Source organism: Blennius ocellaris (assembly GCF_963422515.1).
Source record: "Blennius ocellaris genome assembly, chromosome: 10".
Classification (NCBI taxonomy): domain Eukaryota; kingdom Metazoa; phylum Chordata; class Actinopteri; order Blenniiformes; family Blenniidae; genus Blennius; species Blennius ocellaris.
Genome location: NC_137659.1, coordinates 10836577 through 10854102, shown reverse-complemented (window position 1 = coordinate 10854102; position 17526 = coordinate 10836577). Strand labels below are relative to the sequence as shown.

General features: G+C 40.1%; 1 protein-coding gene across 4 annotated transcripts; it reads right to left on the bottom strand.

Moving 5' to 3' along the window:
- Positions 1–1730: 1730 nt before the first annotated feature.
- nectin4b (nectin cell adhesion molecule 4b) lies at positions 1731–16841 on the bottom strand. 4 transcript variants are annotated; one of them, XM_080503158.1, is made up of 11 exons: positions 16702–16841; positions 12672–12872; positions 10087–10254; positions 7929–8207; positions 7161–7278; positions 4876–5027; positions 4365–4530; positions 4080–4155; positions 3776–3835; positions 3301–3498; positions 1731–2878 (listed from the first exon to the last, which is right to left on the bottom strand). In XM_080503158.1, the coding sequence occupies exons 1-11, from the start codon at positions 16751–16753 to the stop codon at positions 2594–2596; spliced, it is 1755 nt and encodes a 584-aa protein (XP_080359284.1). In that variant the 5' UTR covers positions 16754–16841; the 3' UTR covers positions 1731–2593. The 4 variants fall into 4 exon arrangements, with proteins under 4 accessions (XP_080359284.1, XP_080359285.1, XP_080359286.1 ...); XM_080503159.1 differs by having other exon boundaries at positions 1731–2842; XM_080503160.1 differs by lacking the exon at positions 3301–3498.
- Positions 16842–17526: the final 685 nt, after the last annotated feature.

Genomic DNA, 17526 nt, shown 5'->3' with positions numbered 1-17526 from the left:
TGGCATTAATGTGTAGTTGAATTAACAAATTCTTTTTGTATTTTGATATTGCTGGAAAAACAATGTAGCCGACTGATTTTACTGTGCTCATATTTAACACTATAACTTTGATGTAGCTAGGATTATAAGAACTTCAATTTGTGATGGTCTGCAGAGGCTTGATAATAAACCAGCTGGTTTGTTCAGGCAAATTGGCGCCGGGAACAGAGGGGTGTGAAACTGGTAAACATGGCTGTAGAGCTTTTCCAAAGGAAGGTAAGTTAGTCTTGAGGTCACTTGACTAGTACAAGGGTAGTCCAAAGTTTCCATCCATGCCAGGGTAAATATACAATCTCACAACTTACACGGCATAATTATAACTAACATTATGATGGGATAGTTTGTTTTCTTGCCGAGTGAGACGAGAAGATACAAATTCATTAACATACAGATGAGCCTGGCTCTTATCGGTGCGCTATGCACCGGGAGTTTCAACTGTTCCAAACGCATTGAGACCTTCTTACTAACATGCTCCATAAGGTTCTGTGTGAAAATGTGGTATCTGTCTATAAGTTTTAACAATAATGTAAAAAAACAACTTGCTAACCCGTTTTAGCAAGTGTCACAATTTAAAATGAAATGTTATTTTATATTTTACATTGGAGCTTAATAACATGGTTGATATTTGAGTAAATGACTGACAAAAATGTTCCATGTTAAAATATTCCATTATAATATGGAAGTCTTCATGTTGGATTGTAATGTTATTTTTTTTTCCTGCTGCTCCCCTCCAGGGTTGCCACAGCAGGTAACAAAATGTTAGGGTCTTGCTCAGGAACTCACAGTGAAGGCCTGTCGTCAATGGAATTTAGACATGTGAACTTCTTGTCACAGGCATGTTTTCATAACTGCAACCTAAGCAGTGTGTTTGCATAATATATATATATATATATATATATTTTTTTTTTTTTTTTTCAAAAAAAACATGTAAGTGACTCACATTAAGTACAAAGTTCAAGATGACCTACATTCTTACAATGTTTCCACCAATGTTAGAAAAAAAAATTAATGGATTGAAAGTATTCTGGTAAGGCAACCTCTGAACACAGTACAGAGTCATAAAATTAGGTTTTCTGTAGCTTTTATGATCATAGTTCAGATCTGAGCAGCATCGATCAGTAGGTTCTCATCTCACTTCTGGCAAGAACGCAAATCAGCCCATTCCCCAAAATAAACTAGGTAATCCAGTCATATTAAGATTATCTTAGTACAGCAATATATAACTCTATCCCCGTGCAGAGAGGCACGAGTACATTTAGAAAACATTCACATTTGAAATAAGCAACTTGAAATTTGTTGGTAAAAAAATGCAACTCCAAGCCCATAGTAATTATTTCCAGAGTAATGTTAGAAAAAGGCAACTCCACCCTGTGCTGCTTCATTCCAGATTGCTCCCGATGGCAGGTCGCATGTTTGTCTGAACACATGCTCTTAGAAGGCGACGCCTCTATTCTGTTCAAGCTATGATGAGTATTTGAAGTTTAACACAAATAAACCAGACAACTACTAATATGCTGTGTTCCCGTATTTCTGAAGCTTCGTGAAGAGTAATGGGCCCATGTGTCAAAAAGCAGACTGAAGAACAAGTACTTTGGTATAAAAATTAAATTGCTGTATGTTTATGAATAAATGTTTCTATATTTAAATATTTTTGCAATTTATTACAAAAAACAGCATATATATATATAGTCTTTCATCACCAGTGGTGTGTACAGTTGATCGAGTATGTCATCAGTGAACACTCAATATGTGCATCCAAGTTGTATGTAGATTGAGTACAATAAGTACTGTATCTAGCATTTGTTCTCATTTTTCACTTTTGTTATTGTCTTTGGTGAAAACATGTGAAGGGTGATCCGCCAGCTCAGTTGTACATGAGTGACGACGATGGATGTAAAAGGAAACTTGACTTCTTGCTTGATTTCAGGACAGAATGGCTGCATTTACAATTGGTCGCTTTGTTTTGTCAGTATGGCTGAATTCATTCTGATTGAGGAATCAGATTTGTATTTACATAAACACTGAATGAAGGTAAACTCAAGCAGGTTGTTAAACACCAAGAATATCATCCACTTCAGTCAGTGGATCAATCCCATGATGCTTTGCCTCGTGATGTTGGTCATGCGTGGCAGCTTTCCCTGGAAGGCCACCAGTATCGGAGGTCCACTCATTAGTTCATAGTTGTTTTTGACACCGATCAGGAAGAGATGACCACGCAGGGTTTTTGTGTGAATCGGAAAGAGCAAGTGTTCACATCAGATCTTCCATAAATCTGATTACTTGTCGTCCCAAGTTGTCACAGCAAGTGTTGCCGTAGGAGTGAGAGAAAAGCACAGCTCCACTGCCATGTAACTCTCCATTAGTGGATCAGAGCTTCTCCCCAGTTCCTGCCTGGCCGCCGCATCCTCTTCCTCATCTGTGACGTCCATCCATTAATGTCACGGCTCGACTGTCACCAAAGTGAAGCCATTCTTGAGGTAAACTACAAACTCACTGTACAAAATGAGGAATAAGGTCTGCACCGGTGCAGGGATCACGAGTGTCGGTCTGTGGCTTAAATTATCTGTCCTCTGGGCTGCAAGAGAATGGCGTTGGAGTGTGGCCGGGGCCTCAGTACACCTTTACTTAAGTAAAAGTGATTGGAGAGTGCCTCCGAGATCTGGTAGGAGCTGCTGTCTTCATCGTCTTCACGCTCTCCTGCAGCAGACTGACTGGGAGTCCAGCCCCCTTCGTGTGGAGAGCCTCCCTGCTGGAGGTGGCCGAGGTCCGGTTCTCTGAGCCTGATGCCATCGTCCTGCTGGGCCTTCAGGGGAACCAAAGATGAAGGAAGACCTGAGTCCTAGTTAAGAAAAACAGCATAAACACAGTAGTTTCTCTTTCTTGTGAAGATGCTCCCATTATTATTCAGCCAACAGACAAATATCTAAACTGGATTTTTATATATATATATATATATATATATATATATATATATATATATATATATATATATATATATATATAAATAAATGTCAAATAATAACAGGATGTAAACTAAAATAATTTCAGTAAGAAATATTTACCCTGAAATAAACATAAAATCTATACAACTTTGATCTCAGCATTATTGAGTCTTTCCGAGTTTACAATAACAGGAAAACTAGGGTGGAGTCACAATACATGTCGATTTTTATCCTCTATGTTTTGTTAATTTTGTAGAAAGGTTTTTGAAGCGCAACACCGATTATCTCTTAATCACGGCCCTCAGACATTGACACATACCAGCGACATGTTGCTGCTCTTCAAGTACGACTCCACCCTCCGCCTGCGCTCCTCCTTCTCTCCATCCATTTCTCCCACTCTCAGGCTCTCTCTGCCGTCTGGCCAAATCACAGGACGTCCCAGTTCATCCAGCTCTACTGACTGAGGAACCCATTTCCCACCCAGACTGGACTGGCTGTCTTTATAGACGGGACGCTCCTGCGGACAGGATGGTGGCAGCCACAACACTTATCAGAAAATATATATCACCTAATCAAACATCTTTTTTGTTTCTTGATACAGCACTTCATATCATGCAGTAAGTTCATAATTTGGGGGAAACATTTTATTATATTCTGCAAACACTTGGTGTAAAATTAACTTCCGTTTTGTGTTTTTTTTGGGGGGGATGAATAAATTCTTCAGAATGTATGTTTTCCTATCTTGTCACATGTGCTACTCTCCCAGAAATGTGACTTTCCGATGAAAAACTTACAAGAGACATTTCGCTGTTTTTCATTCGGCTATCCACTCTGAGCAGGGCATAATCATCAGCCTGGAAAGAATATAGAAAGGCAAAGAAAATCAGTGGACAAAAACACAAAGCGTGAACAGTGAAAGAATGAGATATTAATGATGTGTCCGCCGAAAGGGTTCCCAGCCGCCTGTAATCATTAGCCTTTGCTGCAGACATGGCTGCACCCGATCGTGGTGGGTGTGTCAGCCTGGTTGCTCTAAGAGCTGGCAGGGTATTGTTCTCAGCGGAAGAGCTTGTGTTTCTGTGCGCACTGTGTTTGTACCGGTAGTCTGGGATCTGAGCTGACAGAGTTCAGTCTTCTGAATGACGCTTGTCTGGAGAGGTTGTTAATTTCTTCCCTGGGGAAAAAAAAAAACACAGAGACAGCACATTTGAAGGATTCGTGGGACAGTGAGGTAACTGGAAGTCCTTGATCGTGTGTTTATGGAGTTTTAATAGCACTTAATAACCAAAACATCGATGGAGCTTCCCCAACAATAGACATCATTAATAAGTAGGATTATTGTTTTTTAAGGTGAATCTCCCAGGAAGATAAAATTACACTCACTTTTTCTCACTGAGCTCCATCTCCAGCTTTCTGTTTCTGTGCCGATGACGGTGGTTCACCACAAGGATGACAATGACCAGGACCAAGACCAAGCCCCCGGCCGCAGCACCGATAATGATAAGAAACCGGCTATCACCCAGAAGATCAGCCCGGAAAAAAGATTTCTCTGGCGGATGAAAAGAAAAAAAAAAGAGGAGGAAGCATTTGGTGATTGTCTCATGCTTAAAATTATACAGACAGAAACAGCTTCCATATAGAGCTCATTTATAATCTTGTATAGAAGATGATCCTGTAGACGGACAGGAACATCTTCCATACATCCACAAGAGGGCAGCACATTTTTACATTCACATTAAATCAAAAAGAACGCTCACTCAGTATTTGGTGAGGACTACAATGAACATCTTATCAATTTCTTTATTCTAGATGACTAATAAAGCCCGTGGTGACGGGACAGTTTGTCATTGGGATCCTGTTGCACAGTAACTCAGAGCAATGTGATACGACTTACCTGCTACTGTCAACACGAACTCTGTTCTTCCCACTCCCACAGTGTTATTGACCACACACTCATAGACCCCACTGTCATTCATGCGAAGGGGCCGCCCAAACAGGATTTTCCCTCCAATCACAGACACCCCATCTGGCAGAGACCCTTCTCTTCTGTTCAAAACAAGAGGAAAAGGTCAACCTTCATATGCAGAGAAGTCACAAAGAAGTGAACTGAACAGAAACATGTGACTCATTTCTCTGAAACTAAAGCCATGATTTAGTTTGACAGTCGGATGACGGCAAGAAACACACCAATATTGCAATGCAACCTGCTCAAAGCATCACAAAATGCAATCACGGAAGTAATCCGGCTAAATGAACACTACAAAGGATCAAGTTCACCAAAGTGTAACCACCAATTTGCATGCACCTGAACCAAAATGTGCTGAGCTCACGGTCTGCACCCATTGATCTGCATGGACCAAATAAATACCAGGTTTGGGGGATTTAAGCAAGCCCAGCAGCAGAGTCCCACAATATGCAGTGGAAGACTTCACAGGCCACATAAAGGAGAGCCAGTTTCTGAGCAGGTCCGCTGAGAGGGGTCATGTTGCCCCTAGTTTCACTGTGCTGCTGCAGCAGCTATTTAACTGCTGCTTTACCCCCCAAACTGGAGCCAGCTCAGATTTCTTTTCTCAAAACTCCACCTTGCTTCTCTGCCCAGGCTTTTATAAGGAAACTGCAGGTGGAGATTGTATTTGACACTGAGTAGATGGTTGAAAATGATACAGATCAGGTGAGTAACACACCTTCAACAGCCAAAGAGCTTCTAATCTGTTCTGCTGGTTGGAATCGTTGTGGGGGAATCATCACAATATCTGTGGAAGATGGCTGACAGTTTCCCAAAACTACATGGTGCTACAGGTTGATCCTAGAATAAATAGCTTGTTATTTTGTGTAATGTGCTGACTCTTTCTTTCTGACTCGAAAAACATACTCGTCATTATCATATCTGCCGATTTAAATGCAGTTCAAGCCAGCGATTGTTACTCTGGCTTAACATAAAGACAGTATACATGGGATGAAAGCAAGCCTGTCTCTCACAAAAGTTAAAGGTTCAGTGTACTTGTCTAAATGAAATGAGTGCCTTGACTTTGATGCATTATCTCTTGCAATTAACCAAATAAGAAGAACCAAGCTGGATACATTGAAAAGTTGTGTAAACGGCAATCAGGTAACTCTTGAATATCTCAAATGTAACTCAGTATACGTTTTTTAAAACTGCTGTGTTAGGACAAAAAAAATATGTGTGGACAATTTTGCACACAAACTATTTTTGTCTTGTTCTGTTTGAACCAGCACCTTCAAATGGAAACAGATACTGCACACCAGCTGGACCCACAGAAAGTTGTGGTTTTTGTGGCGGGATATGTGCAGAGCTGTATTTTTGGTCAATAGTCATTCACATTGTAGAATCTTTTCTAAACATTAGTGTCAATACAGAGGAAACACCAATGCAATAATCTAATCGAACAAACTACAGTGTTTGTTCTTGCTGCTCTCCTTCTCCTTAATTTTACAAACCAAAGCATTAAAACTAAAGTAAACAAAGTATCTAAAAATAGGTGCAAATAAGTGATAAATTATAAGTTGGCCTACTTTTAAACTAAACTGTACAAGAAGGCTTACAGGGATTCTCTAAGCTCCAAAGAGTCTCAAAGGTTTACTCCAGAATAGGTTTAATATCTCACGATTGTCTCACAGTAGAAGTATTTTTGACTTTGCAATGAGCATTCGATCCCTGTGTGCACAGGCAGAGCTGTAATGGCTGGTATAGTATCTCTAATTAAAGCGCAGACCCTGTGTTTTACCAGGCATAAGAGATATATTTAAAGCATGGCACTATGATTAAGTGCTTAGCATGTGTCTCCTGCTCTTCCTTGTGCTGCTGCCGCGCTGCTTCGTGTGAAAATGCCCCCCCCCCCCCTCTTTTTTCTGCCTTCAAATTTCGCAACAGGACACCGTTGCTTTTATTCCACAATGAATTGAGGCCAGAGAGAAAGACGCCCCTCTTCAGATTCAAACATACTTCTTTGTTATTGTGTGTGGGGGTGTAGTCCATGTGTGCTCATGTTAGCTGCGGCTTATCTATGATTTTCATCACATTCCGGGGCAACGTAAAGAGCAGTTTGGCCACAGAAGTAGTATACCAGTAACTCCACGAACGTCTAATTGTCAGTCTTTCTGCCAACCTAAAGTTGAACTACAGGCACGTGTGAGAAACAGAAAGGATGATGACAATACCGTATCCAGGTGAAGCTTTGGGGTTTGGGGTTTCCTCCGCTTTCACAAAGCAGCTCAGCGTTCCCCAGATCCACATACAAATGTGCTGGAGATGTGGTGATGGTGGCGTCCGGGGGGTCTGGCAAAGAAAGACGCACATAAGGATGCAGCAGCGCGAAGTAATCAAAGACATTGCTTAAAGACTATTGATCACCTCATCAATCCACCAGATGATGATATTTTGTTGTCTTTTTAGTCTCAGCCTCAGCACTACATTTTATTAAAGTTATCAATGGCCCTACACAACACACCAAACAGGCCATAACAATTTAGCGTTTATTTGTTCGTGAACAGGACTTTTGTACAATCACATCTAGTTTTACACAACATGACATTTAATGATGTAACTTTTTTTTTTTGTGAAAGTTAGGGTTAGGCAATTTGTTGTTTCCATGCTGCACCTTAGTTTGTTTGTGTTCATAGGAAAGGCATTTGAATTCAATCAAAATTCAATGAAGTCTTCCAAAAGTTAACAAAATTTATAATTCTATGATATAGCTGAGTCACGTGTTTGGTAAACGGTCATTTTAATGTCTCAATCCAACGACCTGAGTTCATAGGTTTTGAGTTTCCTGAAGTTAAATTCTGAATTGAAAGCCTATTATAAGTTAGGAGTACATGAGTTATATCCGATTCTTGATTTGATTATTACTATTTATTACTACTTTGAAGAACATGTTACTCAGTCAGAAGTCAGTCCTGGCCTTAAGCCACATGGCGGGTACTCACACTGAACCACCAGGCGGTTTTCAATCCTGCGCGGCTGCTCCAGGGCCGGATGCGACACCAGGCAGTCCAGCTTTTTTCCGTTCATGCTGCGCAGAGGGTGCAGAGAGTAGTAGCTGGACACGGAGCCACCCTCCCTGGTGTGCTCCTGGGACTGTCCTGACAGGTCAGTGTCCCAGGAGAGACTGGGAGCTGGACGCCCGACGGCTCGGCAGGAGGCCACCATCCTGAAAGGCTCGCCCTCCACAAGAACCACTGGATCCAGTGAGGAGATGGGTAAGACTACAGAGAGAGGAGGAATGAAGTGAGTTTAGATTCACACTGTTGGCTGGTGATATTCCTCTATCTATCTATCTATCTATCTATCTATGTATGTAGGTTATATACAGTTCAAGGGGCAACATGGTTAGTTAGATAGTCTGCTTCACAAAAGAAATTCAAGAATTCAGTCTAGTTGTCCATAAATCTTAAAAACACCATAGGCTTATATTCACGAACCGAGTCAGTGCCTCTACAGCAAGTGCCACAACATTTGGTTCCCACAGTAATAAAACATGCAATACATGTTTGGTTTCAACTTCAAATAAATTGGCAGGGGAAAACTATGATTGCTTAAAATGCAGATAAACCTCATTTCAGGTCAACTCGTTGTCATGTAGACAGATCACCAGGATTTGTGGAAGCAATTTCTGGAGACGAAATTTCTCAAGTCGAAAGAAAAAAAAATGTAAAAGCCATGTTATGTTTTTAAAAAAACATTTCTTTTTTTTCTTTTTTTTTTTTAATGCTGCGTCTCAAACTGGTTCAACATGACTCCGTCATTCACACCCAGCCACGACTGTTGTAAACACAGAAGCTTTCAGCTGGAATTTGGCATCATTATTGCAGAAGGCAAAACAAGCAGTTATTAGAGATTAAAAAAACAAAAGGGAACCTCCTGTGGAAAACTCGCAAACAGATGCAACAACAGAAAATATGACATCATGGTGTTGAACATCTCAGAGGGAAATACAGGTATTCAAGTGCGTAAGAGCCAAAAACAGCAGATGAGTTCAGAATACACAACTGTGCGATACAGATTGTCTTATAAGAAAAGTAAAGACATCCACACGAAAAATATCTGATATGAATCATCAGGGTTTTTTTTTTTCAAATCAATTCTTTAGTTGTTTTTATTGTACCCGCGATAGAACTTCCACTAAGAATAGCAGTACAAGTCTAGAGGTTGCCAGGGCACATCATAAACAGAGCACTCCTTCCCCTCAGTGACTTTTATGCTGATTGCAGCAAACAAGTCGTATTTTAAAGGAGACCTCACCCACTGTGGACATCACTTGTTCTCCCTGTGGCCGTCTGGAACGACTCTTTAAAACCTCGGCATGAAAAAACAAACAAACGGACCACAACAGATTTATTTTTAAAAAACACACAAAAAAACCAACACATAAAGCCTGTCTGTTAATAGCGTACATACCGGTGGTCTCATGTTCAAATTACTTTGAAATACAAATTAGCAGCCAACAGTCAAAGTCTCCAGCTGGAGATGATCAGTTATTAGTCTGTGCACTTCTGTTGGCGTTGTCTTATCTGTGGCGTGTTGGGACACGGCTACGACCAAACTATCACTGCCGATGGCTGACAGCTAAAAGGAGGTGATACCATCACCCGAGGATTTACTTAAGGATCTTCCCAAAACAGTATTCCCACAGCTGCTGTTGTGGTTTGTTGAAACAGTCACACAGGAAGAAACATCAATTATAAAACACAAAGTTTTTAACATATCTTACACTCTGAAAATTGCAAATGTGATTCAATACTTGAAAGGCAAAACTGGCAAAAATGTTTTGTTCATGTCTGTGATTTGCATACATTGAGCTGATTGACTTACAAACTACAAAATAAATCCTGTTTCAATTTTAAATACATTCACCTATATAGTTTTTCTTTACATTCACAGGAGCAGAAAGGAATAACAAACTATAAATTCCCAGCAAAATATTTTTGCCATTTCACCTGGTTCAACTAAAAAAAGAAAAAACGTTTGCGACCACACTGAAAGCTTTCCTTCATTGAAGGTGATTATGGTGTAAGCATCATTACAGGAGCTCTGATAGGATTAGAGAGGTGTGGGAAAGAGGAGAGAAAAGAAGAGGAGTCTTACTCCAGACAGTGAGCGTGATGCGTCTCTCAAAGTTTCCGTTGGGGAAGGTGGAGATGTGGCAGGTGTAGCTGCCTTCGTCCGACTCCTCCGTCCTGGGGATGAGCAGAGCCGAGTTCTGCATCGGATCGACGCTCTCGAAATTCACTCGTCCAGCGTAACGGCCAAACTCTGGCGAAACAAAACGTAGAGATGAGAACCTTCAACCTTCACAAAGATAATCCAGGAAATCCACAATGCAAAACAAATAGTGCAGGTATGAAGCAATCCAGGTGGGAGTTCCGTTTTAATCAAACTGGAGTGTGAAGTATCTGTTGCATCCATCCATCGAGACATACTATACAGTATGGGAGCAGATTTATTTGTATCACACGTTTCAGGAACAATGCAATTCAAAGAGTTCGCCAATAACAAAAATGTAAGCCAGTCCAAGGTGTAAAATAACATGAACATCAAAAATGCATTGCCTTATATAAACCACATTGTTTCCATTCAACAGGAAGGTAGCTGTGTTAAAAAAAAAAAAATTTGAATCAATAAATGAGTTTATGAAAACCCATATTTTCTTTCACTTTATTTTCGATGCATGTCTTTCTCAATATGGAGACGAACAGAATGTCTTGATGCTTTGCAGAGACGCTCTGAGAAAAAAAAAAAGAGTCCTTCCTGGAGGGTTTGTGCTTCTCTATACATCCGTTTAAAATACCCTAAACAAGAGCTGCAAGATTTCAAGTCAGGCAACTTTTGCTGCAAAACGTTTTGCTCCTTTCAAATGTTGTTGCTCAATTTTTCTCAGCCAAGCTTCTGGAGACAAGCTGCCAAATACACATCTTCTTTTGAGCACCTGCACGCCGAGTCATGTAGTCACTGTGGAGTCATGATCAGTCTCAACATGTGGCACTCCAATCGTTTTTTATCGAACCACTAATCTGCAAAGATTACGAATGCAATTTTCGGCCAAAGAGAATTCCTCCATGGTGTCCATTGATGAGGTCATTTCACTTTGTACGAGTCTCAGTTGTAAGCATACGGTTTATTATATAACCCCTGCACCAACTGTCAGTCAGATGCAATCATTTTTTTCAGAGCTGGATTATGCAAGCAGCGCATTTTCTGTCACATTATTTAAAAAGATCATGACCGCCGCTTTCATCAGTGCAATAATGGCTCATGTTAAACCACTTGATTACTGTGGCGAATTGCACTTTGGCTTTAGTAATTTATATGTCTGTTCGAACTCTGGTTTTCCCCAACAGTCCGGGAATATGCATGAGGCTTAATAATCATTTAAATATATCCAGAGAGGGACTGGCATCCTGTCCAGATTTCAGGTTCCTGTGACTCCTCACTGGATAAAGAGTTATAAAAGATGGATGAATGGCCCAGGGGCCAAGTCATTTGCACAATGAGTATCTGTGAATTAATGATTACATCCCTATAATGACAGAAGTTGAAGCACGTATTTGAACTTGCCTTTGTTGATATGAAATGGCTGCACATAACACATACTTTAATTCTCTGTCCCTCAGGACAGTTTTCAGTCCAATGAAGCAGCTCTCAGTGAGAGTCGTAATTTCACCCATGAAGTCTTTGCATTGCCAAACGCTTTGATGACCAGTTTTCTCAAACACAAACCACCGTGACTAACAGGCACTTCCTGACCCAACAAGGTTCTCACAGAAGATATGGAAATGTGATAATAATGACAATGGGTTTGTCTAAATGAAATGCACACATCAAGGTCAGCAACACCTTTTTGTTCTGCAATATGATGAGATGTTGTTGTATGATACCGGCCAGATGGCTGTGGCTCAAATTTGCTCTCTCATTGTGAAATCATGAACTTGCGTTTGCAGTTTCACTTTACAATTTTCTTTATGTCACATGGTAGGATCTGTGGCGAGAGCATATACCTTGTTTCAAACTGAACAGCTTAATTATGTGGATGCACACAATAACATTGTTGTCATTGTTGTCAAGTAGTTTATTGTTGTTTATTGTTAAACCTAACCCTAACGCTACACACACAAAGAATTATTAACTAGTTCTCCCTGTGCATGTGTGTATATTGCGTGAGTACACTGACTCCTCCCACAGTTCAAATACATGCATTTAATATTGATCGTTCCTTCTAAAACTGCTATCGTTGCAAAAGGGGCCAAGGGGCGCATAGGATCCTCTTTGACTTCTGTGAGGCCTTCTAAATTTGTATCCTCACTCAGTGGGACTGAGAACTCTGTGATCTATGAGAATTCTATGAGAATTTTTTTTTTTTTAAGTACCAACTGTGTGTTTTCAAATTTATGAAACCAAGTCTTTTGTCAAACTGTATTTACAGTATTTACATTTTCTACATAGTTCCAACATTGTCAAAATGATGTTTCACTTCCCATCGTCTGTGAAACTGATATCTATTGACTTTTATAAACCAGATAAACACTGGGCTGGGTGTGGGAAGCAGATTGGTAGTTGCCTATGTTTGCATCAGATGGTTGTTTCTCTCATCAAATGACAGTCACGTCCACGAAGCTCATCACAGAGCTTCACATTCCACTCAACACTTCTCCAACCCTCTTGCACCGACGTACCTTTGTGGCCGTCCGTGAAGTGGGCAGTGATGATCTGGTCCTTGCTGCCATCTTTCAGTTCCTTGTGCCAGGTGACCTGGACCATTTTTTCTCCTTCCTCCAGCTGGTAGTGGCAGGGGAGCCTGGTCTGTGTTTCGGCGAGGGCGCGCTGAGAGGTGACGGGTTGAGGAGGATCCACAAAGTCACTTTTCACACACAATGCTGAGAGAGAGAGAGAGAGAGGAAACAGAGAGGACTTCACCAGAGGCAATACGAAGGGCAATCGATGGATTGAAAAACTGGATCAACACAACCAATTTACGCTTAATCTACAAACATTCATGCAAATAACACAATATTTCATGGGGGGGGGGGGTTGTAAGTTGTTCAGATAAGTTCAAAGTCAAAAGGCAAACCTATCGTAAGTACTATTTACCATTATGTCCTTGATGTGTGAAGTTATAGATAATAATGCAGTAAATAGTGTGAAATTACTTCAGTAGATGTGTCTACAGAGATGATTGGTCAGACAGACCATTGTATCAATCATCATCTACCTCACCTTTTATGACAGTCCAGAGTTCAGCAAATAAACATTAGAATCTGAATATGCAATATAATCTCAAAAGGAAGCTGAAAAGATACGAAATATGAAATGAAAATGAGTCATATATGACCAATAAAATGCTGCAGAGCTATCCGGCACTGAAAAGCCTGTTTGAATGAATGACTTTTAAATTCAAGTGCAGAGAGAGAACAAACCAAATTGACGAAAGTGTTGTATAAGATAGAGTTGATGGGCAATTTTTTCTCTCTCACTTGAATCAGATCAGATCATTCAAGAAAACTATTACATTTCAAAGTTTTATTTTTCCTGTCACTTAAATTACTGCCATCATCCCACGAGATGTACATTATGGCGTTGCCCACAAAGGTTTGTATAGAACAGCGAACACTCACCAGGTGACCGAACCTGCTCATTTGTTGACATGACAACAAGAAGAAAGGACGCAAACTCCAGCAAGAAAACAAGGGCAGACATCAGCATGAGATCTTTGTGCTGTGAGGCAACAGGTGCTAAAAATGTGAACAATAGTGCTTTTATACAAGTTAACTCCTTCATCCCGGACAGAGATCTTTTCCTTTTTGTTCATGCTTGCGTGATACAATGGATTCTTTCAGACTGAAGTTCATAAATGATGCTGTTGTCAAACATTGTTTTTCGTCATCCACTTTCATTTGTAGCTTTTCGTTATCATTGTCATGCAGTTTGTGACATGTTTTCTTTTAACTCATTGATTTTTGTATATGGTTTGTTTTTCTATTTCATTTTAATTCACTTTTTTAAATGCGTTGTTTAATTGTTTTCGTATATATAGAAATGATAATTGGCACATAAATTCAGTGAGGAAAAAAAGACAAATAACAGAAAGGTGGAAGTAAAACTTTACCCCCTTTCCCAGTTATTTGATATAATATAACTTTGAAGTTTAATGACCAAGTGCTGTGTCTGCCAACCACTCTAACAGCTATTCCCTTTGATTTTAAGCTCATCTACTTCAACTGTGTTGACGTGAAAACAATTCAGCTATCAACGATTACTAATATGTCGTGTTTTAAAGAGAAATGTTAAACTTATTACTAATACATAATAAGTCTATGATACTTAATGGTGTTTTTTTTTTTTATCGCCTCGACTGTAAATCGATGTGAGTCGACCGCACCATGTGTGAATGTGAGTGTGTGTCCATGGTCTGTCCTGCCTTTGCCCATATTAAGCTGGGATCAGCTCCAGCGCCCCGTGAGCCTGAACGGGATACAAGCGATACAGACGAGGGATGGACACTGTCCCAAGTTACCTTTTTGTAATTGGGTTGTATGAATTTGTTTTAAAGTTCCATCGCAGTGCGAATACAAAGAGGCAAACAACCACAGTCACGCTTACACCGAAGAGAAACTTAGAACCACCAACAAACCTGAAATATGTTTTAAGACTGTGGGAGGAAACCAGAGGAACCAGGAACATTTCACTGTGAGGCAATAGATCTAATCGTGACATGTGCGTGCACCATCAGTGAATGTGAGGGAATGCACAGTAAAAACATCTTAATTTCTGGGAGGAAAATTGATGCATTTGAAGCAAATTATTCACGCCCAATACACAAGTACCAAAAATTAGTTACTGGCTGCAAAAGCTAATAAAACATGTATGTTTCACGATCAAAGCTGCCGAAGAACTCTGCATCAGCGCCGACTAATGAATGACACTTTTATCTGCCTTCGTTAAAAGTCTCACCGGGGAGCACAAACAGAAATGGGCGTGAGAGCACGGGGCATCAACAACTCAAACAGGAAAAACCAAACGTTTGCCCTTTGATTTTCCTAGAGTTACTTATTTACAAGTTAAAATCAATGATTACAGAGAAGCCAATGTTGGACACAAACTCCCACAACTCTTCGACAGTCAGGACAAGGACACATCGACTGAATGTCAACATGCAGACAAGGGACAACAAGGTCTCTTCACACGGATGGAGGGTTTAAATCTGGGTAACAAAGAACTACAGTGTGGGTGACCTGATTAGTCAGAGACAGGCTGAGCATGTCAGACTAACTTTAGATGAAGACGAAGAGGAATGAATGCAGAAGTGAGAGTGCGAGTCAAGAGGGATGAACACCACACAGAAAAGAGTCAAACACACAATCGTTGGACAAACACAAGTTGAGCGTCACAAGGCCGCAATACTAGCTTTTCCTGTTCCCTCCCTCCGGACGGCAGTAACAATATAACACCTATAGCCACAAGGAAAAATAACATGTGCATTTGCTGCCTTTAATAAGAACAGCGTTTCCGTTCTGTCAATAACTTTAATCTCCAGCTGAGGAGGAAACAAAAGCAGACGTGCGCCATCAGAGTTAGTCACAGAAACAGGAGGGCATCAGTTGGGCAATAAGCTCTGATTCATGTTTACGAATAGTAAGAATGTGACGGAGCCGCATTCTGTTCTACTTCTTTCTCCACACCTGCTGGGACTCATATGCCACGGCTTCAAAATATGTGGACACCCACATGTGAAGGTTTCATGTGAGCTCTTCCAGTTTCGGAGATTCACTTTTATCTTCGGGTGTGTTGGTAACATCCTGTTGTGGTGAGATGAGGCTTGGGACTCTGTGTGGTCCCGATAAATATTTTTCTTAATAAACATAGGTCGGGGAAACAAGAGAGGGCCTCACCCAGCATGCTGCCACAAAGCTGGAAGAACAGTGCGGTCCAAAACAAACTTCATCTTTGTGTTTGCTTGGAAGAGCCCATCAAGGGCTGAATGTGTTTACAAGTTGTCAGTAGTTAAACCAGTACAAACTTATTTTTTAACTTTAAAAGCCATAACAAAGTATATTTGTCCAGGGGGGTAACCAAACTATCTCTTCAAACTTATTCTGGATCCCCTTTCCTTTTAAGTGAGATGTAGAGAGTCTAAATCCTGAAAATCAAAACCATTTATTCATTTTCATTGACAGATTCTTTGTTTTTGTATGCCATTAGCGCAGGTAACTTTATTAGGTGTATGTATGCAAAGTGCCATTCCCAAAATGTCACAGCCTAATGTTCAGTTATGCAATGTTAACTAAGCTTGTTTTTTTTTGGATGTCTGTATTTTGACATCATTTGCCACTTTATGGCATTATAACTATGATCCTGCAAAGCCTGCAATTAAATGATTTCTGAATCTATGGTTCTAAGAGTCCTTGTGCAGTCCTGAACAAATATTTAGCAAATTATAGTCTGAACTACTCTGCATTATCTGCAGAATTTGCTGATTTTGAACAAATAATCTACACAAAACCCAAGCAAATAAAAGTGGAAAAGTTGTTATAGGGGTAGAAAATGAAAACTCGACACATGTAACTAGAACGAGTACTCACACAGATCGGTCTTTATAGTAAAATGCATTTTTATAGCATGATGAGTGTGAAGAGTGAAATCTTGCTTCATTACAATCAACAATTAACTTGTGTGTATTTAATTATTTAAGCTGATGCAAAGACTCACCCATTAGAAACAGCAGCGCCAAACACTCTGCCTTTTGCCTGGTCAGCTCCATCTTTACTCTTCCTCCAAAAAAGTTTGTAATAAGCAACTTCTCTGTGTCTTCTTATAGTGTCATGCTATTTTTTTTTTTTTAATTATTGATAAATTAGTTTAGTTCCAATTGAAATTTCAATTCAATTCAACTTTATTTATAGCGCAAAACTCATCACTAAAGCAGCAGGTCCACAGCCGGCAGGTGCAACAGGCATTGCCTCGTCCACACACAAAAAAGAAAAATCCAAGTTTAAATGTCTATTGTTCAGTGAACAACACAAACTGCAGCAGCTTCATGTCGAGTCGGTTCAAACTATATCGCGTGCGGATCAAACAGATCTGTAGCTGTGCACGCGGAGGTAAACGCGCCTCACTAACAACAGGTCCGTGTCGTTACACCTGTCTGCTGAAGCCACGCCCACTTCAGCGGATTGACAGTCCATATTTCTATGCTGCGTTCAGGTGACACTGACAAAATGGACACTCACTTCTGCATTCAGTGTTTTCTTTTTCATATAACCGACATTTGCTGTTGTTTAGTCTTAATAATTTAGTTGAATAATTCATGGATTTGTTCGTCGAAAAGAATTCAGATGAGACACCATATTTAGATTATATGTGTTGCTTTTCTTCGTAAACTGATTACTAATGGGGTTTTATTGATTGACTTATCATTGGTATCTGGTCATTATACAATAGATTCAAGCTGACAATTTTCACTCATTAGCTTTGTAGCGTTTTATTCACAATTCAGGAGATGCAAAAAAGATTTCCAATCCAGAGAAGGAAAAA